We start from the raw sequence: 16,745 nt of genomic DNA, 5'->3' as shown, positions 1-16,745 counted from the left end.
TCAGAGAGGACAAACTCAGCAGCACCCAAGGCCAGAAGAAGGTAGGTGCCCACAGCCCCACCTGCCAGCAGCGGACAGACGAAGCAGCAGGAACGTTCCCACCATTTAGCGGCAGGTGTGCGGTGCTCACCTGGAAGAGCCACTGCAGCACAGGCACGGGGCAGTCGGCAGTGTGCAGGTAGAGGTTGCTCTGGAGGCCGCTGCGCAGGAAGGAGAGCTGCTGGGCCAGCGAGGAGCTGCAGGGGCAGAGGGGCAAGGTTAGGGGAGGCCCTCAGGCTCGTGGCCTGGGAGCCTTCTGCAGCATGCCTGTCTCACCATGGGGGATTTTCATATTTCAGCCTCACGGGACACCAGGATCACATCAGTACACAATTGCTACAGATAAAAGTGCTCACAGCCCCCATGCAAGGAAGGAAGGCAACCCCAGCCACCAACAGGATCACACACTCTCACACCATCTAAACACATGACTGGAAGGTACATTTGTCCTTTCCAGTTGAGGGAGGGGGAAAACAGGGAGTAAACCAAGATTGCGAAAAGATCTGTGTGGAGGTGAGGTGAAAGCCCAGGAGTCACACCTCCCAGTCAAAGGCTCCCGGCTGCAGCCAGCAGGCTGAATTACTCGGGGGGCATGTGGGGCCCACATCCAGGCTCTGGTTACACAGAGCATTTCTGCCCCAGGCCTGTGTTTTTCTGAAACAAAGGGGACACCTGAGAAGATGGGAAAATAACAAAAGGGGCCCAAAATGGGGAAATTCTGGGAAGGAAATAACAAGGGTGCCACAGAAGATTCCTCAGAAGCCATGTGAGCAGCAACTTTTGCAGAGTCAAGGGGAATGGAGTTTAGGCTGGCCTCGTGCCCGTGGCCATACCCTGCATTTCCTTCCACCATGGGGTCTTCTGGGGCCTCTTGTTTCTGGTAGGTGCTCTCAGTCAGAATGCTGGTGTGGAGAGGAGCCATGCCTGGGGCACACTGCTGCCTGGCAGATCATCTGGACTAACAGGATCCCAAGTGCCTATGAACCAAAGAGTTGATACTTCTGGCAGTTTTAGGACCCCTGGTGGAAGGTGCTCCAGAAGTCATCTCAGAGGGGCTGGCTTGACTCATCACCCTCCCTGGACTCCTGGTCATGCTGAGAGGCTGGGTTTGGTGTAGGGTTTTCTACTCTCTCTACATTTTGTGAATGCTCCTTTGCTTTCTTTTTCTAGATAATATCCTAAAAGCAATTAATATGGATTCCAGGAAATTAGTTTGGTCTTTTTAATTGACAAATTTGTACAAACAACATTTCAGATAGCATTTAAAGCCATGACTCTAGATAGACATTGCCTTGGTCAGCCCAATCCTCCTCTTCTCCTTTTTAAAAAGACATATTTTAATCTGCCAGGAACAGAAGGCTCCAAAGCAAAGATTCTCCTCTGAGCCAAGCTGCTGTCTCCTTGACTATGTCCAGGCAATTTACAAATTGTATATATTTTCCAAATCATTTAAGTTCAGAGGAGAATGTGGCTTTGTTCCTGTGTCTGTGAAGCTAACAATTCTAAAATAGACCTTTATTTGTATATACAAACACGTGTGTACCCCAGGGCTGCTGGCACACTCCACTCTGTTCCATGTGCTTAGTCACACCAACACTTTCATGAACTGACCCCATGATGCATGCATGATTCAAGCACACCCCAAATGCAGACAATACCCAAGCAAACACTGTCTGGAAGACCTTACAAATTGGCAGGACCTGGCCTGGAGCCATGTGGCCAGGAGGCTGGTGCTCTGGGGATTCAAGACTCCGGCTCTGGCATTCTGTTGGGGGGCACCTGACCAGCTTCTCAGTAGGAGAATTGATTGTATAAGCCCCTGTTGGCTCAGATCAACGAATTTCCAACTGCTGCTTTGAGAGAAAGACATCCCTAGGGTTACAACATTTCCCTTTTGCTACAGCCTTGCAGCAGTTTCTGCCAGAAAAATGATCACTTTGCCTTCAAGTTCATTGCTGCCGAGTTAGGTTTTGTCTGTAAGAAGAGCAGCAAGAGATGGGCAGAAGGGGCATGGTCCAGGGGTGCTTTGAAGTGAATGGCTTCTAAAGAATTCTGTGCCTAGAGCTAGATGAGATGCAAGGAATCTCCTCTGCAGGCTGGGTCACAAGCCAAGTGTGCATGTTCAGTGTAAGGGTGGTGCTGCTTCACCTCTGCTGACCACAAGCCCTCTGACTGTTCAAGGCCAATGGCACAAGTCACCTCTAACTTAGTGGAAGGGCAGGGCCAGCCTTGCATGCAGACACTGCCTTGATCTGTGGGACAGTCTGCAGGCAGCACCTGGTGAGAGGAGAAGGAAGGGGGTGGGAGGTGTGTGCATGGAAAGCTCAAAAACTTTGGGTTACAGAATGAACTGCTGTTAGATTTACAAAAACCCATATCATGTCCACATGAATGGTGATGCTGGGCCTAAGGGGGTGCCTACAGGTGACCCTAAGAGTGTCAGAGGACCCTGGAGCAGGAAGAGGAGGACAGGGCCTCTTCTGAAGCAGATGCCATGCAGGCCTGGTTGAGAAAGAAGCCCTAGCTGTCAAACCTGAGGATCCCAGTGAGGAGGCTCCCACCCAGGACCAGGACACTCAGAGTCAAGAATACTGTGAATCCCCAGCTGCCATGACAAGGACAGAGGACCACAGAAACACATGGAAGGAAGGGGGAAAAACAGCCAGAGGGGAATCACACTAAACCATGGGCCAGCATGGGTCAGCACGTTGGGCCTCTGGGCAGAGCTCTGACCTTCCACTTGGGCTGTGCAGTCCTGGATAATGCCCCAGGGATTCTTCTACGTCCTCATCTGTTTTATGGGCAGCAGTCCCGAAGGGCAAAGTGTCTTTATTGCTTTGGGAATGCCGAGGTTACTTATGCCAAGTGATGGCAGAAGGGTAAACACCAAGTATAGTTATTTATACAGTATCAGTTTCTGTATCTCTGCCAAGTCACTCAAATAAAAAGCTTAAAATGCAAAGGGAGGACAGAAACGAAGAACGGTCAGAGCTTTCATTCCTGCTCTTCTTTTTCTTTCCTCCCTTGTGGGCACTGCTCCAGCCAGAAACCCAGAAACCCCAGCAACAACCTAGCTGGCTGGTTTCGCTAGCTCTTCATTATGAGGGGCAGCTGCAGCCAGCTGGGCTGCTCAGCTCTGTCTATACTCTGTAACTGCTGGGTTTACTTCACCCAGGCTTCCACCTCAGCAGGCCAGGAAGAGGAGGAGGCCTTGGCAGAACAAGAGCTGGGGCTGTAGGCCTCGGGGAGATCTGGTGCACACGAACCGTTCACGTCAAGGCAGCTCAGACCCACTGCTCTGTCCTGCCTGCTGGGGTGTTCACAAAGGAGGGCCCCAGCCAGCCATCCGGCTCCCTGAGAATACCCCACGAACACCTCACAGGAATAGTGGCAGATGCACCCAGAGGACAAACGGACCCTGACCCTCCCTCACGCACTGTGGGAGCCCAGGAAGCCCACGAGTAATTTGGCAGGCAATCTCCACCCTTCTCAGGCAGCTTGCTCCTGCATTTGAGCTGCCTGTGGGCATTGGTCCTGAAGCTTTTCCACGGGGGATGGGAATCAGATTTCTTTTTGAACTGTTGTCAAGGGAGGAGAAAGAGTTCAGCCCCTGGTATCAACTTCTGTGATGAAGGCATGTGACTCTGGTCCCAGGGCACCTGAGGTCACACACCCAGCCGGGTGATGAATGAGAAAGGATGGCCAGGCCATCTGCAATCCCACAGCTGTGTGTTCCAGGGAGCTGTGTTCTTGCACATAAATTCGTGTAGGTCCAATCCGGGAGGGCAAGGCCTCTGACACAAGGCTGCCCGCTCTGGCTCTGTGATCTGAGACAAACCGATTGCTTAATCTGTGCCAAGATTTTCCACTTGGTACAGTGGGAAGAAAGATAGTATCCCTTTCACAGAAAGGTAAGAAGTGAGTCTCTTTCAAGAAGAGATTTTTTAAAATTCCATTCACAATTTTTCTAAAACCTCTAGTGAATAATGAGACATGTTCACTATAGAAAGTTTTAGAAAACAGTATAATTAGGAAAATAAAAGTTACCCATAACCTCACATACGTCTTAACTTTTTGTACAGCAAGAACCATACTTGCTTGAACCATAGTGCTTTTTTTTAGAGATCAAGTAACCTTTTATTCCTCCTCAATTTTCATGTTTCCAGCTGAACACAACAGACAATTATTGAACAACTAGTATTTCCCACTCTTGTGTCTAGACCCGAAGTCCTTGGCACAAACAGGAAATAAAATACCCCAAGGCTAAACAGTGACCTTCAGGAAGTGGCCCTTATTCACTGCATAGTGAGAGTCCCCTGATCTGATGGTAAGGTGGTGGGCATTCCTCCAGAAAGCCCCTTGATCTGAGGGGCTGGCAAGGCCATCCCCTCTGTGCTTCACTAGCATACTGGAGGGAGGAGGGTCTGAATTCCTCACACCAGGAAAGCTGGCCAGCCACCTGCTCCACTTGGCAGGGCTGCTCTGATCCCAGGTCACTGCTCCACGGGCCATCTCATCTGTCAAGCACTTCCTGCCAGCCGTCCAGTCCTAGACAGAGAAAACCTACTGTCGCACAAGCCACTGCTGAGGCAGCTCCGGAAGACACCTTCCTGTTCTCTCCTCTCCGTCCCAGGCCTGCCCAGCCCATTCTTTATCCTTGTTCTTTCCCCAGCTCTCCTATCTTTCTTCTTTTCTCTTCATTCCTTTTTTCCCCCTTTTCATCATCTCTTAATTAGAACCTTTTCAATTTGGCAATGTGAACATTTACCAATATTCATACACTCAGAACCAATCACCTCACGTCACATCCAGGGATATATTTCAGACCTCCGGACAAATATTTATGTATAAAGATCTTCTTTACCACATTCTTATAGCAGGGAAATAACATAATGTCAAGTAAAATGAGCAAAATGATTAAACATGTTGGGGCATCAATGCCATACAATATTATTTCACCATTTTTTCACATTTCATTGTCATTAACATTACGTGGTCTAACTGCAATGTTTGGATCTTGTTTAGATCCTGATTTGAACAACATATAAAAAAATAAGATAAGGAAATCTGAACACTGATGTGAAGAAACTATAGTTTTTAGGTGTAATATAGTATTTAAATCATACCTAGAGACACAAACTGAAGTACTTACAGATTAAATTATATGCATCTTGGATTTACTTAAAAATAATCCTGAGGGAATAGTGTTAGTGGGCAAAGGTAGAGACGAAACAGATTGACTTTGAGTTGAGAATCGATGAAACTGGGTGACGAGCACATGGAGGAACATCACACTGTTCTGTCTGCTTTTATGAGTGCTCAATGTTTCCATGATAAATGGCTTTAAAGGAAACATATCAAAATGTTATCTTTCTATTATAAAATAAGGTGGATTCAGAATTAATGAAATAGACATAAGAAAGCCCTGAATAGCTGGAAAAGAGAACCAGACGCCTGCTTTCAAGAGGCCAGAGAAGCACCCCACCTCTGCTCCTCCCAAGAGGCGGTGGGTCAGGGGGTCGCTCCTCCAGCCCAGGAGCCGAGGCCCAGCAGGTCACCCACCTGGGTGGGCACTTGGCGAAGGCCACAGCACTGAATCCTGTGAGCTTTCCCTCCTAGTCTTCGATATACAAACTCACAGTTACAAATATTGGATGTTACTGTGGTAAAGTTTTAAAAAATCCTCTTTAAAATTTTAAAAAATTAGTTATGTGATAACAGTCATGAATTTACTTCCACAGAGAAGAACAAGGCTACTGTCCTGATGTCACACAACATTGCTTGTGGGGGGCTAGAGGTATCCATTTCAGAGTGAGTATCACAGCCTCCAAAAGTCAGTGTTGCCAACAATCAGGTGGGAGTGAGGATGACATGCTCTGGAAAGCTGCCGAATGGCCCAGGAAGTGGCTCCAGTGCTGGGGGAGGCATAACCCCAAAGGCATGTATGAGTCTTACTAAAGAAGTTTCATGAAGTGGGGTGTAGGGGAGCAAATACATGATATAACATATGCTCTGATGTAGGATTTTCAGAAGTACATGAAGTCTCAATTAGTACATTAAATGTAAGTAGACGTGTGTTATTTCATCTATATCCATAAAAGTTGCCACATCCGAATTGGCCAAAACACAGATTGGATTTCGTCAGTGGGGCTGGTCCTTATCCCTCGGCTCCATGATGAAAGGGGTCTGGCCATACTGCCAACATTGACCAGAAGAACAGCTCTTCCAGGTCACACTGTGGCTTCAAGTGTGAACAATCCAGGATGCAAGGCAGGGGGTGATGCCTGGGTAGAAACACAGTCTCGCCTGGATGCACTGCTGGGAGGGCCCGTGGTGACACGAAGCACTCCACCAGCGTCCTGGCAAAGCAAGAGGCAGGAGTCACGTTCACGCATCAGCAGGCTCACCTGGTTGGCAGCCTGGAAGAAGGTGCCCTGCAGCCATGGCCTGATGGGGATACCAGGGGGGATAGCGCCACCTGCTGACAGAGGAAGAGCCCACAAGATGCAGACCAGGGAGCCCATCCCCTTCCTGTCGTACACCGCCCCCCTCCCTTAAGGCCTCAGTCCCTGAACCAGAAGTCCTGGTCCCAAGCCCAACTCCCCACCCCCGTCGGCTCTGTTCAGCTCAGACTTTCACTGAGTGCCCACAAGGTATGGGTGCCAGGTGCTAAAGGATGAGTCAGGCGTGCGCTGCCCTGGCAGGCCCAGGAGAAGTGTAAACAAATCACTGCAATACCCTTCAGCAAGTGGACCGGCCACAGAGCTGCCTACACGACTGGGGCAGAGGAGAGATGCCAGGAGCAGCCAGGTCAGGGAAGACATCTGTGCAACAAAGGATCCTCCACTCTTCCTCTGGACAGCAGTCCTGAAGCTCCTGGGACCGGGAGGACTCCCCAGTCCTGGGAGTCTGACTTAGTCAGAGCTGGGCCCCACAGACAGGGAAAGAACAGAGAAGAGGGGGCGCGCTGAAACTCTATCAAGGTGGGGAGGGCAGAACTGTCAGGACTCACTGGCCCACTTAAGAAGGAATAGGGGAAAGGGGGTAAGTTAAGATGATTCCTCAGAGTGAGGTAAATCTCTGCACCCTGAAGGACTAGAATGAACACAGTACACTGGTGGGTGAAAACAGGAAGTTGCAGAATAGCAAGTGTGTGTGTGTGTGCACACAGACACATGAACACATACTTTCTTAGACACAAGTAATACCCCACACACATCAGACACACCCAATTTTGATGCAGGGTCATTCCTGGGACACAGGATTTGGGCAATGGGGAAGGAAGAGGAGACATTCCTGCTCACTTCATACACCTGTGTGCTGCTTGACTTTGCGGTGACATGACACACACTTAATAATAAAATGAAACAAGATGGGGCAACACATACCCTCCTCACACCAGAGGACAACCCTACCCGGTTCCGGCCAGGCTCTGAAACAGTGGACTAGGAGGGGAAACAGCACTGGGGGCCCCCGTTAGGACCTGGGACACAAGCAGGTGGCTCACTGCTGGCCAGATGAAACCTGTCCCACTTTCTGGCCAAGGGACCTAATGTAAGGCACCAACATGTATCACGGAATCATCCTGAGGACAACACGGCACATCGGATGATGGGAATGACCCTGGAAAACCAGAGAGGCTCTGATATTGCAGTCTTCGGGAAGCAGCCTCAGCAAACCACCACACAGATGGTAAAACAATTTTCTGTCTTGTTAATTTCTTTAAGTTTCTGAATAGCAATGGCTTTTTAGTTGCTTTTATAATTTAACAAATGTACAAGTCATTGGAAGTCTGGAAGGACCAGGCTTATCCGTAAAAGGATCTTAGCCCTGTCCCTCAAACCATCGCACAAAGGGACTTGTGTGATATTAAATATAATGCATGTGCATTACTGAGAGCTGAGATGACTCTCACTCGTCTAATTGAGGATTTCCTGTGCAGCCCAAAATAAGGATAAAGGACGATGTTGTGGTTTAAACATCCTCCCCTCCCCTGCCCCAGCATACACATAAGGTCTTTCAACTTTAAGAAATATAGAACACAGGACGGCATGCATTCAAGATGCAGGCCAATCTTTAGAGAATGAGTGGATGCTCTGCTCTGAGTGTTCAGGGCTCCTTTCTGTGATGGGCAACTGTGGCAGTCATGCGACTCCTGGTCACAGGACACTTGCCTGGCAGAAGGTGGTGAGCCCCCAGCTTCAGCCGCACCCCTTCCAGACCCACATCCCTCTTTGGCCCCTCTAGCCCCATTCAGGGATGAAGGGGCTACTGGTTTTGAATATCAGTGAGTAATTTTCTTTGAAGCAGAAAGTTGAACTGTCCCATTAAAATGATCCCACATCAAAACAACCACCTCAAAGCAGCTGTTGTCAAAAAGGCTTTCTCAAAGTACCACTTCAAAACATCATGTGGCCAGAAAATTATCAGTGATTTCAAAGTCTGAAACACCTTCTGTCTTAAGCTAGTCATCCAGATAACTCTTCTCTGGAAAATTTCAGCACATCCAAGCAATGACTTCTGGAATCCTGGATGTACTCAGTAGAAAGGTAAAAAGCTATAATAACTATTCCTACAGCAGAGATTTTTTTAAAAGGCCTTAAAAGGTTAATTCCAAGGCTATCTACCTTGTGAGTAGGGAACCTAGAAACCAAATCTACAAGTTCCAGCTGCAACAGAAAATGCCTTTTATCACTTGTGATACCACCAAGACACTCTTGTCCAGGGAGGCCTTAGCCTAAACCCACTGATTTCAGTCTTCACATTTCACCACATCTTCCGGGAATCACCATGGGACTCGCAGTCACCCTTGCCCTGCGTCTCTGGGCAGTGTGAGTAGCTCTCTGCCTACCTGGAATGGCTGTTCCAATATGAACATTCACAGATTTCCACAGGGAAAACTGGTACCAGTTAAGAGGCAGGTCCTCCTAATCTAGGCTTGGGATCAGCAAACTACAGTCTGCAGCCAACTCCTACCCGTTTCCATAAATAAGGTTATATTGCAACATAGGCATGACTGCTCATTTATGTGCCATCTATGGGAACTTCCCCTTCACAACAGCAGAGCTGAGTGGTGGCAACAGTATGGCCCTCAAAGCCTAATATAATATCCTTACTATTTACAAACTTTACAGAAAGCTTGCTGATTCCTGATCTAGTCCAGAGAAGATCCCAGGGGTGGGATCAATGGGGGCGGCTTGCACACCATCAAATGAGCTCTTCGATCCTGTACCTGCCCCTGCACATTCTAGCCAAGGTCACGAAGTCTTCCCCAGTTTCATTAAAGACAACTCCCCTGGCCCAGTTGCTCAGGCCCAGATCCTTGGGTCTCCATGAGTTCTCTTTCACCCTCCATCTAGCTCATTATCAAGTCCTGTCAGCTATGCCCTGAACATATATCCGGAATTTGCCTCCTGCCCCCCACCCTACCCTAACTTGTCCGGGATTACTGCGGTGGCCTCCTCCTTGCCCCGATCTCCTTTCTTCCACCGCACCCCCCCAACCCTCCAGCCTATCTCTGACACAGTGCGGAGGATCCTGTTCAGATGGATGATGGCCAGCTCAAACAGAGGAAAAGCTCTGGCCCCGAGCCCTCCCTTAGCCTCCCTGCCCTCCTCCCCCACCTGCCCCCTCACTCTCCCACAGCACACCCTGTGTGCCCCCACTGCAGGACTGCCTAGAGCTGCCTCCCGCCTTCTTTGAGGCTCTGCTAAAAGTCAGCTGCTCACAGAGGCCTTCCCTGACCCCTCATCCAAAATCTCACAACCTCCCACACTCCATAGGCCCCTCCTGTCTTCTTCCCACTCAGCAGAGTCACATCTTCCCACTGGTCATGTTCAGGTCATCTCCCTGACTTGAAAGCAGGCAGCACGAGGGCAGAGATCCTGCTGTCCCAGAGTCTGTCACAGAGCCTGCCACAAGGTTGGCATTCATATGTGTTTGCTGGATGGACAGACAGAGGGACGGATAGGCAGATAACAGGTCTTCTGAAGACGGATTTCAATTGCATCTTTAAGACAGCATGGTACAGATGAGTCCAGCCCTCCCTCCAGTCAATGGCCAGTTAAATCAGGGCCCGCGGACCCCTGCCCACATGACAGCACTGACAAAAGTTACTTTGTTTCCCCAGGCAGGGAAGATTAAAGATGTCATGTGGCCATTATTTTCCCCTTCAGAAGCAGTTTTCATTTACACTGTGATTTTGTGTAGTTATTTTCCCAAGACATCTGATTCTGTTAATATGGGTTGACAGTTGGGGTAGAGCAGGCCATGTTTTACATCTGTTTGTCCTCAAAGACCCATAGGTGATCAAGTATTTCTGGAGATAATGAATGAATATGGGTTTAAGAGAAGGAGGCAGCTTGAAAACTCATAAATGGACACAAATTGCTGGCTGAAACTCTGAAAAGCTGAAAACTGAAAGCTGGTCAGCACTTAAGAGGCAGGTGCAGAGACTCCACCCCAAGGGGACAGGTCCCTACCCACAACCTATGCCCACTCTGCCTACCTGTGCTCTGGTATGAGAGGCACTCCATCTTCGCTGAGATCCAGGGAGTCAGGGCTGGGACAGTCCTGCAGAAGCAGCTTCTCTCACTCCCGCTACAGGGCCTGCTCCCTGCAGGAAGACGAGAGCCGGCAACAGCGCTGTGCCTGCCATTCAGCACCCCCACTGGGCTGCAGAGACCTCGGGAACAGGGTAGAGCCTAGGAATGTGGGACCAGAGGGCAGTGCTGCCCTTGTCTCCTTGCACAGAGGCCTTCTCTGTTGTTCCCTCGGGCTGTTGAGGGAGCCTCAGGAGCCTCCCCAGCCCTTGCCCTGCCCTCCAGGGGCTCGCCCTGGCTTTCCTCACAGGTCCTCAGTTCCAAAAGATGTCATCTCCAAACCAGGCCTCCATCCTCACTTCAGGATGATTTTCAGCTCAATATGCCCGAGCCCCTCTAATACATGTCTAATTCTGAGTTCTTCTCCACACAGGCCCTAGCATCCCAGCCATGCAGTTCAGCACATTGATCAGGAGCCCCTCACCCTCCTCCAGGGAATGCATCTCATCACCACTACCTACTTTCCTATCCTGCCCTTTCCATCCCTTCTCCATAACGCAGGAGTGCCCCCCACCCCCTGCCATTCCTAGGCTCTACCCTGTTCCCTGAGCCATTTCTCTTAAAAACACACAGCCACTACCTGCTTAAAATTCTCCCATGACTGCTCCTTGTGTTCATGAGGCCCCACATGATTTACATGGTTCACACCAGGTATCCACCCCAACTCTCCCTTCCCCAGCACTGAAAATTTCAGTCTTAGCCAAACACCAGAATGTCTTTCCCACACACCTTTACATGTGTGGTTGCCCACGCCATCCCCCAAGTTTCAAGGATAAGGACACCTCTAGGGAGCCCCTTCTGACCCCCAGGTTAAATTAAGGACTACTATTCTGGGCCCCTCCATAGCAACTTTACTGCATTGGAAATACTACAGTCATTACGTTAAATCACCAGGCGAGCAGGAGCTATGCCACCATCTCTCTATGTCCAGTGCCTGGCAGAGGGCTCAGTGCAGAGCAAAAGCACCCAAATGCCAGGTGCACTGATGCGTAAGCATGCAGATTCCCCACAACTGTTCACTTTTCTGGCTTGGGGAGCAGAGCATCTACGGCCTACCTCAAACTCTGGACTCAGAGACATTTTCCCCAACCCCAGCCTGGGACCCATCCACTTCCCATGCTCAGCCAAAACTGAGGCCTGGGACCAAGGTTTTCTCAGATCTTGAACCCTGGACCAAGGCCCAAGCTTGGAACCCAGATTGAGGCACTGCCGAATCCTGAATCTAAGACCCATGTGCCCAGTTCTCATGTGGGCAGAGGATTCAGGTATTGTGACCCTGTTGAACGCTTGGTCTGTGGTGACCCCAAACACTCACCAGTCCCAGCTCTGCTTAGGGACTCTATGTCTCCACTCCCTGAAGTCCCACAGTGGAGAGGACCAAGGGGTAGGGTGGGATAAGGGCCAACCAGGAACGGACAGGCACATCAGTATTGCTGCAACAATAAAGGCTGTTGCACTGCTTGAGACAAAAAAAAAAAAAAAAGAAAGAAAAAGGGGGGCCATCTACTGTATTTACAGCACAGTGCTGGGCCCTGGAAATATATACACATGGCCCCTACCTGAAACTCTTAACTAGAAGGAAATACACCCAGGCAAAAGAATTAAACAACTAAAGTCAGGGGCTACCACTAAGAGTGGAGAGGAGCAGCATGGACAGGGGAGATGACTCAGGTGGGCCAAAGGGCCAGGAAGGGACAAAGGACCGGGAACGGGAATTCATCTCCCACAGGTGTAACTCTCTCCTGGGGGTAAGAACACAGGGCTGGGAACTCTAGAAAACAGGAGGGTGCCATCATTCTTCCCTGCCGGAGAGGCATGGCAAGACCTGAAGCACTAGACTTCAGCAGCACCGCCCCTCCCTGCAATTGCCTCCTGCAAAGGGAATATGTACGCACAAAGCAAAACCCAACAGGAGGGTGTATGGGACAAAGAAGAATGAAGCATATGCGCAATCTGCATTCATTCCACCAAAGAGCATGCCCCCAGCAGGAAGTCTGCCCCCGAGCAGGAACATGCTGTCCTGGGGCCCCAGTCCTTGCTCACCCCATGTCCTGCACAGTGTGAGAAGCCTACTCTGTGGAGTAGGGTCCTACCCACATGGGCCCTCAGTGAACGCCAACCACTTCACCTGGTCTCCAACACCTCTACCTCCTTAGGACTTCCAATTCTGATTAGACGTGAAACTAACTTCTACGTGAGATGCAGCTCACTGCAACACCAAGGAGAAAGTGGCCATGACCTACGAGCTCTGGGAAAATGAGCACAGTGCACCCAAGTGCTGCTCAGAACACGAAATGCCAGGTTCCCTACATCTACCCACAGCACCATCAAGGCAACAGTCATGCTGAACGCCTAAGTGCCACAGCTGCCTGATCTGCCCATGGCTCTCTAACAGGACACTGGAATGGGAGTCATGAGTTCCCAAACTGGCATGAACAGAGGCAAGGTGAAACAGCACCAGGGACAGGGGCTCTGTATGTAGTGGGGGTACAGGGCTCTCTGCCTTGGAGGGGCCCCCTTGAGCTGGCTGCTGTCCCATGCGCTTGTTATTAATCACACAGGGCACTCCAGGAGGCACACTGTGAAGGGTGGGGGTAGGCTGTTTCTTCCCAATAGGAATTTGTTCGAAGTAAGCCCTTTACTTACTTTGCTTACTTTTCTGAATAAGCAGTACATTCACATGATTAAGAAATCAAAAAGTGTAACACCACACAGTGAAACATCTCTCCTCACTCCGCCCCCAGTCCTCCAGCTCCCTCTGACAGGTGGCCACGGGGGTGCAGTATGCTTTCAGGGACAGCTCCTGCACAGGCAAGCACACAGTAGCATGTTTTGGAGTCTTCCTCAAACTAACAGCAGCACACTGCAGCCCGCCCTGTACTGGGCCCTCTTGAAGGCCATTCCATGACAATACTACAGAGATATCTTTTTAAAAAACATTGTAAAGGTATTCTGATGCATGACTAGAACATAGTTCCCTAGTGGTAGGCATTTAGGTTATAGACAATCTTGGGCTATTACCAATAATTGAGCCCTACTCTGAGGGTAAATTTCCTGGATTGATGGGTCCTTAAATGCCCTCCCCACCACAATCTATCTATCAACAAGAGTTTATTCCCAGCTTGATGTTCATCACTGAACATTTCGCTAGGGATCCTGACACACTGGACCACAGTCAGCCTGAGTCTTTGTGCCTGACCTAGCCCAGACCCCAGCACCGAGGTCCTTCCTTGCTGCCCAGCCACAGCCTCAGCCTTAGTTGTGAAAGTCTTGAAGGGCCCCACACGAGAGAGGTGTCAAATTTGGCACCACACCAAGCCCTCTGTTAGCAGAGGTTAGGAACAGAAACAAAGGAAGAGGTACGGCCCAGCTTGGGGGTTCAACTTCCCAGCCAGGAGGGCCTGAAGGCTGTAGAGAGGCTGGAGGAACATGGGGGGCGGTGGTGAGGCTGAGGAGTGATAGCCATGGGAGGTGGCCCAAGGGCAGTTGGGGTATGACTGAGGAGGAGCCAAAAAGGGGTGGCCTTGGGGTGACTAAGGAGAGATGGCTGAAGAGAGTGGTAAGAAGAGAAGGCTAAAGGGTGGCCACTGGCTTACCAAGGTGCAGCCATCCACTGGAGCTGCAGCCTCCTAGCTCGGGCCTGGTGTGTTCCAGAAAGGCTCCTTCAGTGAGGCCAGGCCCCTCTTGGGTTCTGAGTCCTGGGGCTGCTGCTCTAAGTACTTGGGCAGCTGGAGGGCCAGTCTCCTCGGCCCCTGAGGCCCTGCTCTGCCAATCCACCCGTGGGCCGAGGCCATCCTGCTGGCCTGTGGTGACCCCATGTTCAGGAACTCCACAGGTGGTGGGCTCTAGTCAGTGGGGAACATATCCCCAGCTGCTTGCATCCTGGGCTTCTTGGACCATCTGGGAGCTGAGGTGGGGTTGCGTAGGTGCCGGGTGAGGTGGGGGAGCCCCTGGTGCACAGGATGGTTTAAGCAACTGCCCTTCAGGCTAGGCAAGAGGATGGTCATGTCAGCAGCTGCCTGGGCCCCTGGGGATGGGAAAGAATAAGTGGTAGCCCCACCTGACTGCTGCCATCCTAGCCACTGTACCCTACTGGATGAGGAGAGGTGCAACTCAGGATTGCTGTGGGCAGGATGCAAGGAAGTTCCTCAACTATGGGTTTTCCACTCCTCTGTGGCCCCAAATCTCAGAAAGGTCCTACCTGCCAGGTGAGAGATACCTACCTTCTCTCTCTGGAAGGGCTAACGCCACCTGCTGGGGTCTGGCCATCTGCAAGCTGCTGGATGTTTTGCCCTGAAATGAACCGCCTGTCAGATGAGGGGAGCCTCCAGAAGCAGCTAAATGCTCTGCAGCTCTAGACTGCCTAGAGGAGAGGGCCTGGGTCCGCTGGTGCCCGGGAGAGAACTCCCCATCCAGCTCCACCCCAAGAACCAAATACATGCATCAAGTTGCTAAGGGCTTGATCTGACCTCTATTTTAAGAATGTGAGGGAAAATGTAAAGACATCAACATTTTTTAAAAGCCTGTATAAAATAAAAAACTAGCACAGCTCAATGGAAAAGTTGTGTTTTTGAGATGATGTCCTGCACATGTTGCTTGCTTGGTGGCACCCCGTAAGGCTGTCTGATCGCAATGGGCAAGGCAGAGCTGTCTGGTTCCTGCCATTTTCCCTGTACCAGTACAGACCTGGCATGCAGGCTTGGTGCATTTATGTTGAATGAATGAATGATTTAAAGAAACCCTAGCCTGGTCCAATTAGCCTCCTTCAGTGTTAGAAGCTGCTGTCTTCAGCTAAGATGGACCATACCACCTATAAAAACATCTCTCATCATATCAAGCCCAGGGTCAGATAAACGGAAATGCAAATGAAAGGCTAATATCTGAATGAGCTAATGTTCAAGGAAACAATACTTTACAAAATATACAAATATTAACTGAACAAGAGTTCAAACTCAACAACAATGAAAGAAATTCAAATCTACTGGATTGTGAAGTATTCTTCAACAATGAAATACTAAAAAAATTTTTTAACGTGCAACAATGTTGATGTGACTATGAAGAAATGCCTGTTGTTAGCACTGTAAAATGTTTTATTCTTCTTAGAGAGCAACCTATCACTATAAAAATAACTGCAAAAATGTCCATACCTGGTAGCAAGAAACCCCAGAACTCTGTCCCTCCTCAAAAGCAGTAATTAAGCTGGCAAAACCTGTCAGAACCAACACTGAACAGAACTCTAGAATCTAATAAAAAACCACTGTCAGGGAAATGCTTAATGAAGAAAGAAGCTGCTAAATTTCAGTAAGATTATGGTCTGGGTTTTTAAGGAAGAGTTGTTGTATTTTCAAAAATATATGTGGTTTTGGGAGGAGATTTCCGCTCCTCTACTCACGCTGCCATCTTGGCTCCCGCTCCTATGGTCTGGGTTTTTTATTTACCTGCTTATCACCCACTTTCAGCTCAGAAGAAGCCACAGGGACTTTGTGCGATTTGCTGGGATTAAAGGGGCAATACAAACTTTGTTCTCAAGAATTGTGGTTGTGTGTTTTGACCTGTCTCATGGCTTCCTGAGGGATCTTTGCTGGGTCTTGCCTCTGTTTTACCCCTCTTGAAAATTTATCAGTACTTGAGTGGCCTCCTGGTAGTATTTTCTGAAAGTATTCAAGGCAAATCTATTAGCCACAGACACCTGGGGCAAGCAGGAGGCAGACTGGACAGCCTGAAAAGGAAGAGTGTGAGGAAGGAGATACATAAAGGAATAAAGGTTTTGAAAAGCTCCCACATAAGCCAGAGTCTAGAAGGCCACATGCATACCACAGGCTGACACGTACTGAGGGAAGACCTGAGAAGACCGTGAGCTTTCACCTCTGGCTCATCATTAGATTCCACAGAACTGGGAAGTGAAGGCTAATGCAGAGTTGCCAAAGACCAGGCTAAGTGCTGAAGGAGCGCTCCGACACAGAGCCCACTGCAAAGACCGGGAGAGTTTTACTACTGTTGTTCTTGTTTGGCTTTAGTCATCTGAGGAACTCTATCAAATCACCAGTTGAGTACTAAGCTAAAGGAACAGCAACTTCAGCAACCACACACAACAAAGGAATAGTT

The 16,745-nt window shown here is 49.6% G+C and overlaps 1 protein-coding gene across 1 annotated transcript in view; it reads right to left on the bottom strand.

Moving 5' to 3' along the window:
- FAM178B (family with sequence similarity 178 member B) overlaps positions 1-14,527 on the bottom strand; it is a 78,266-nt gene extending 63,739 nt beyond the window's left edge. Inside the window, 5 exon segments of the mRNA XM_036994653.2 lie at positions 131-236; positions 6,249-6,398; positions 10,547-10,654; positions 14,004-14,137; positions 14,237-14,527. Coding sequence (XP_036850548.2) covers positions 131-236; positions 6,249-6,398; positions 10,547-10,654; positions 14,004-14,137; positions 14,237-14,521 — 783 coding nt within the window. The 5' untranslated portion in view covers positions 14,522-14,527.
- Between the last annotated feature and the right edge of the window lie 2,218 nt (positions 14,528-16,745).

This window comes from Manis javanica, chromosome 1, assembly GCF_040802235.1.
Source record: "Manis javanica isolate MJ-LG chromosome 1, MJ_LKY, whole genome shotgun sequence".
Classification (NCBI taxonomy): Eukaryota; Metazoa; Chordata; class Mammalia; order Pholidota; family Manidae; genus Manis; species Manis javanica.
The sequence above is the reverse complement of the archived record's forward strand: the minus strand, read 5'-3'. Positions and strand labels throughout refer to the sequence as shown.